At 39.1% G+C, this 6,648-nt stretch overlaps 1 protein-coding gene across 4 annotated transcripts in view; it reads right to left on the bottom strand.

Moving 5' to 3' along the window:
• Positions 1-3,490: 3,490 nt before the first annotated feature.
• RAP1GDS1 (Rap1 GTPase-GDP dissociation stimulator 1) overlaps positions 3,491-6,648 on the bottom strand; it is a 161,182-nt gene continuing 158,024 nt past the window's right edge. For all 4 annotated transcript variants that reach the window (XM_024126566.3, XM_007109654.4, XM_024126565.3 and 1 more), the window contains one exon: positions 3,491-4,935. In XM_024126566.3, coding sequence (XP_023982334.1) covers positions 4,808-4,935 — 128 coding nt within the window. In that variant the 3' untranslated portion in view covers positions 3,491-4,807. The remainder of the gene's footprint in view (positions 4,936-6,648) is intronic.

The following is a 6,648-nucleotide window of genomic DNA, read 5'->3' as shown; positions in this document are numbered from 1 at the left end:
AGAAAATTCTCTATATATGTGACCAACACCAACTAAACACTATAAAGTTCCACATACCGCTGAATGTGGTTTTACCTTTGTATGGTTAAGCAGATTAATATACGGTTGCACACATGCCTACCAGCAAAACCACAGATCTCTGAGTCATGGATAAGTTCTAAGAATGTGCTCTGAGGTTGGGGGTGAATGTGAAAATGAAGTTTTTTTTTTAGATTGTAGATGGTATTTGAATCAAGTCATTTCTCCCCTGAGCCCCTGTGTCCATGACTTAACCATCGCTACTTGCTCCATTTTTACTCCTTAAAAGCCGCATTCATAATGCTGAGGATCAGAGAAACCATTAAAACCACTTGGGAGAAGACATCACCCTGATCCTCCAGTTTGCTTAGGAAGTGGGAGGCTCTACATTTCTCTTTGGACAAATGTGACATCAGGCAGTAGAAAAGCCAGGGACCGAGGAAACGAATGTCAGGAGAACCCAGGCATCAGTTCCTACCTGGCTTAAGTTTGGTCTAATTATAATTGGTTCCAGTATATGAATGAATTGTTGCCATATTAAATGTCTATCTAGTGTTATAAATAGCAGACAGATGCACATTGTCCATTTCTGAAATGATGACAGATTACAATCTCTGTGGCCATGGCTAAAAAGCTCAATTTGGTAAAAGGGTTTGTTTGTTTTTCTGGGAAGAAACAAAGTAAGGATAAGGAAATAATGAACTTCAAAAAGTCAACTGAGAAGGAAAGAATAAATAAATTGAACTTAGGAGCATAAATTCCATGCAAAGCTCACTTTTTCCTTCAAATACTGTAGCTTACCATTCATGGCATACAAGGAACTAGTAACAGCTTACCCCTGGAAACCTCCAACAAGGGACTCTGCCTGTCTAGTCAAGAAGCATAATGATAAATGGGTGGATTCTATTACAGGATTCAGAGCACAGTTACCATAAACCTTTATGCAAAACACACAGCATTTATATATATGAAAAAGACGAAAGACATATAATGAGAAGTATGTATATTAAAAAGGTGCATTTTATATATACTGATAAAAGTTGGCAGCACTGAAAATGGGAAGGGGGGATTGTTTTGTTTCTATATTGAGGAAAAACTCAGTACTACAGCTTTATCTATATTGACTTAGTAATAATACTAATAAAAGCTAATATCACTGAGCTAGTACTGTTATTCCCACTTTACAGATGAAGAGGTCTGAGACAGGAAGAGGAAGTACTACAGTGGGAGCTACACTGAAAGGCCTTCTCTGCCCACCTGGCCATCTTAGTTTCAGGGGGAAGGAGGTAAGAAGTTATGCACTCTGTATGGAGGATAACTGGGTGCTCCTCCAATAGACACTATTAATACATTATTAATACACTATTAATAGAGGCAGAGCCTATTATCAAAAGAAATTCTCTGAAGTCAGAGAAATATCGAAATCTCAATTTCTCTATCAATCTCTCTAGAACTAATTCTCCTATTTGGCTTTTGTTCTTTGAATTCCTTTAGCCAGGAATCCTGTAGGGGGAAGGTGGGGAATATAGTCTAGGCCATAAGATGTCGCAGTTCCCTCCAGCTTTACCGTCAACCCCTGAAAGTTTGAATTGTCACAAAAACCCTGGGAAGGAGGAATTATTAAACTCAATGAGAAAACAGGCCCAGAGAGTTTAAGTAATTGGCAATGGTCACATAGGTAGTAAGTAATAGAACTAGGACGTGACTACGGAAGAGGCAGTATCCAGAGACCTTACTCTTTCCACTTATCACACTTTTCAAATAGTTTCCATAACATTTTAGTAGGACAGACCTGTAAAACATATCTGTGACGCCACATGGCATATAATGATGTATCTTCGTATGTAAACTAAGAGATCACATCTGTGAAAAAAAACCCCTCAATTTTCCTGGTTACAGCCATGAAGATTCACCCCAGATATCATTAAGTGCTTTTTAATAGGCACTTGTATGATTCAGATGTATGGCTTCCTAGAGTTAAGAAGTGTCTTTTAAGCTTACTGATTCTCGTAACAGCTGGATACAAAGGATAATGCTCACCTGAGTAATAGACGTCTTCACCCCTTATGTTCAACAGAATTAGATAATAAGCCTTCTAATGATACCAAGGAGTATTTCTTTTTGAAATCTTCACATGCAGGGGTTTCTCAGAACACTTCACACTAATGCTTATATCGGAGAGCATTCTGTTCCACCCAAGAGGAAACTGTATTAGAACTTAAAAAGTTTGTTTCACATCTCCACTGTTATCAGATAGTATGCTCAAAGCATGTTTTATCAAGAAAGACACAGGATTACGGGCCAGTATTTAATCAATTTTGCTTTGAGCACAGTGAAGTGACACTCTGGGTGGGTGGTTAGCAAGATTCCAAGGAGCTAATGGGACTAGGAGGGAGGAAAGGAGGACATTCCAGTGCATTTCACTCAGACATCTTCTTCCCTCTAAGTTCTGGCCTTTTTGCTTTTCATCTATGCTCTAGTCCTGGCACAAAGTGGTAAGGAAAGCTTTGTTGAGCAGCTCCTCCCATCTTTCCCTTAGAATGCACTCTTAGTGAGTAGCAAACTAATGTAAAGGTGGTCTCTAAAACTAGGACCAAGTAGTAGGAGAGGGATGGTATTGTCTGTGGACTCCCACCCACTGCCATGGCACAGCAGCACATCACCGAGTTTGGTGGAGCCCTGTCATCATAAGGGCACAGCCTCTGGTCTGGTCACGCCGCGGAACAACGGGTGATTTGAATTGCATTTTGTTTTGCTGAAGATGAGCGTTCCTAGCATATCAGCAAATTGACTGCTGGCAGCTGGCCCAGACAGTCCTTTTTCTCAAGTCCGTGCTTTTTGGATGCTTCTGTTCCGAGGTTTTCTATATAATGCTTTTCAATACAGACAGATCCTACTATCAAAAAAGAAAAATTCCTTGAAGTCAGACAAATACCTACATCTCAATTTCTCTATCAATCTATCTAGAAATAGTTCAGGCACTCTGGAAGTTTCACGGAAGTAGGGGTTCATTCAACAAATACTTACTGAGCACCAACCATGAGCAGGCACTGTTCTAGGAGCTGGAAATAGAAGTAAAATATACAAATAAACCCAATGATGTCATTACAGTTTATATACTGTTTATTTAGTTATTAATATGGACAGCCTATTATGCAACATTACAGATGTCTTTCAAAATCTAAAATAAAATATAGTCCACTATCCAGCCCAGGAGAAGACAATGAACAAGATCATTCTTACAGTAAGCGTAGCATAAGCACTCACAATAATCGTCCTTTTCTTGGACATCAAAGGGAACAGTCACTCAAAAAGTTCTTTACCTCCACTGGGGTTTTAACTTTCTCGAATTACAGCTATTTCAGAGTCAAAAGTCCAGCTTCGATCACCCCACAGAGATGGGCAGCATCAATTTTGGAGAGCAAGGAGCCCACCTCACCTTTCAGCCAGTATTTGTCACACACGGCCATTCGGAGAAGGCAGGTATGTCACAGGGATGTTCATGTGTTTCAAAGCTCTAAGACCCATTTGGTGTGGTGGTAGCAGTGAAGAGCGTACTACATTCTGCCAAGGGGGCTTCTGACCTCTTGAGTCTTGGCACTTGGCACTGTCACTTTCCGATAGGCTTTAAGATCCAGTGCAGTTCTCTGTGGAAAGTGGAGGTGGGAAACTCTAACAGCTACTGGGGTGAGGCCATGTGCAGAATGAACTGGACTGGCTACTATGGCTTTTATGACCTGCTTCCTTTCTTTAGTCTAGACAAACATTTCTTAATCTTTTTTCATATGCCCTGCTAGTTCTCATATAAAATTTAAAAGGGCTAAAAGACCAAGGAAACTTCTTGCTTTCAAGCTGAATGGTGAAAAACAGAAAAAAAAAAAATCCATTTTCTAAAGAGCTGTACTCAACTTTCTCAGTTGAAAACAAATGCCAAGTGACTTTTAAAGACATGTGTTGAACAATGTTGATTAATTGACGGAAGAAATTCTGAGGTGAAACTGTACATATATCAGAATCTAAAATGCAGGCAAAAACCAAGATGTACTAGTGTAATATTCTTCAACCCCTTAGTTTCATGCTGAAAACTACAAACGTTTTCAACATCGGCTACTGATGATGGCCAATTAAATATGACATAAAAAACCTTAGGAAGTCTTGCCAAGTTTGTGGCAGTTTCAAGAGTCTACAAAGGAAGAAGAGGAAACCAGAGGGTAAAGAGCGAGAGCACTGGACTTTATTTAACTCTAGGTACCATGGGTTTGACATTAGTAGGTAAGACTAATGAATAAGCAGCCATACAGGTTTTTTGGTCACTGTGCTTTCCAAGCACCAATAAATGGAGCTATTATTTTTACTATTCAGTTCCATCTTTCATAAGCTAGCCAGATCCTGCTGCATTCTCATTTGTTTCTAATTTACCAGTACATTATTATGTAGTCTACCAAGGATGAGGAGCAAGTCATTGTGTAGTACCAAGTTTACGTCATCATCATAGGACTACAACATGCACATTCTACTTAATGTAGCTCAAGCAACAGGAATACAAGGAAACAGTTATGGGGTGGAGACTTGTTTTTGACAAATTCATGTTCAAACTAACTAACTAACAACTAACTAACTAACTAACTATGGGTTTAGAAATCTTATTGGGCAGGTACCTACAGCAGTTCTTCAATTGGCATTGGAACATTACACGCATGCACAAGTGATATGGAAGAGAATGAAGCAGAAGAGGCAGCTGGATGGAGGACAAAGGGGAAATGAGAGGTGTATCCGGGAGGGGTAGTTCTCAGCTTTCCACAGCAAGTCTCTGCTCTGTGAGAGAGGCCTGTTGAGCAACACTTTTGTTCTCATGACTGCGAAGTTTGGATACAACGTCTAGAAAGGCCAAATCCTGTACTTCCTTGTGTAGAGATTCTGGAAGACAAAAACAAGGCAACAGATATGCTTCTATTAGGTTGTTCTAATCTTTCTTACTATACACTCAACCTAAAACATAAACCCCAAATGCTTATTTAAATGATACCGAGTTAGTTAGTTATACAACTAGGAACAATTCTGGAAAAAGACACAGCAGTAGCCTAGAAATGTCTTTTTTAGGGATGTTAGGATAATATAAAAATAAATCAGATGTCAAGTTCTACAGTCAAAGGTTGATTAAAGTAATGAGTTATAATTAAAACAGCTCATTGTATGATCTCAAGATTCAGTTATACACTCCTTACTTAACCCTATCATCGGTTCAAATATGAAGTCCAATACTTACTTACAGAAAAATCTTAGATCTGTTTCAAATTAATTTTGTGGCAAAAAGGTTATTACCTCACATCCTTTCAACAAATTTCTGTGATAGGAAATCTAAAAAGGAGCCTACTATCTTCCTCTTTCCGGTTTTCTTGCTCTATTTAACTTCAGTTACAGTAAAATACAGGATTCCTCTTAAGTCCAGTAAGTTTAATGTAATTAGCATCCCTCAAACTGATGTGTTTATTTTGATAAAACAGGTATAAAACCAGAACCAGCTGGAGTAGCAATACTCATATCAGACAAAATAGAGTTTAAAATACTGTTACAAGAGACAAAGAAGGACACTATGTAATTAATGATCAAGGGATCAATCCAAGAAGGAGATATAACAATTGTAAATATATATGCACCCAACACAGGAGCTTAAAGGCAAATAATACTAACAGCCATAAAAGGAGAAACTGACAGTAACACAATAATAGTGGGGGACCTTAACACCCCACTTGCATCAATGGACAGAGCATCCAGACAGAAAAATCAATAAGGAAACACAGGCCTTATCAGATCAGATGGACTTAACTGATATTTATAGAGCATTCCGTCCAAAAGCAGCAGAATACAGTCTTCTCAAGTGCACATGGAACATTCTCCAGGACTGATAACATGTTGGGCCATAAAGCGAGCCTCGGTAAATTTAAGAAAATTGAAACCTTATCAAGCAAATTTTCTAACCAAAATGCTATGAGATTTGAAATTAACTACAAGAAAAAAACTGTAAAAAACACAACATCTGGAGGCTAAACAATATGCCACTAAACAACCAATGAATCACTGAAGAAATCAAAGAGGAAATCATAAAATACCTAGAGGCAAATGACAACAAAAACACAACAGTCCAAAACATGGGACACAGCAAAAGCAGTCCTAAGAAGGAAGTTTACAGCAATACAATCTTATCTCAGGAAATAAGAAAAATCTCAAACAAACAACGGAAACTTACACTTAAAGCAACTAGAGAAAGAAGAAGTAACAAAACCCAAAGTTAGTAGAAGGGAAGAAATCATAAAGATCGGAGCAGAAATAAATGTAATAGAGACAAAGAAAATGATAAAAAAAAAAAAACAGATCAAGGAAACTAAAAGCTGGTTCTTTGAAAAGATAAACAAAATTGATAAACCTTTAGCCAGATTCATCAAGAAAAAACAGGGGTGGGCTTCCCTGGTGGCGCAGTGGTTGCGCGTCTGCCTGCCGATGCAGGGGAACCGGGTTCGCGCCCCGGTCTGGGAGGATCCCACATGCCGCGGAGCGGCTGGGCCCGTGAGCCATGGCCGCTGAGCCTGCGCGTCCGGAGCCTGTGCTCCGCAACGGGAGAGGCCACAACAG

The sequence above is a fragment of the Physeter macrocephalus genome, chromosome 7, assembly GCF_002837175.3.
Source record: "Physeter macrocephalus isolate SW-GA chromosome 7, ASM283717v5, whole genome shotgun sequence".
Classification (NCBI taxonomy): Eukaryota; Metazoa; Chordata; class Mammalia; order Artiodactyla; family Physeteridae; genus Physeter; species Physeter macrocephalus.
Note: the sequence above shows the minus strand (reverse complement) of the source record. Positions and strands in the feature narration are given on the sequence as shown.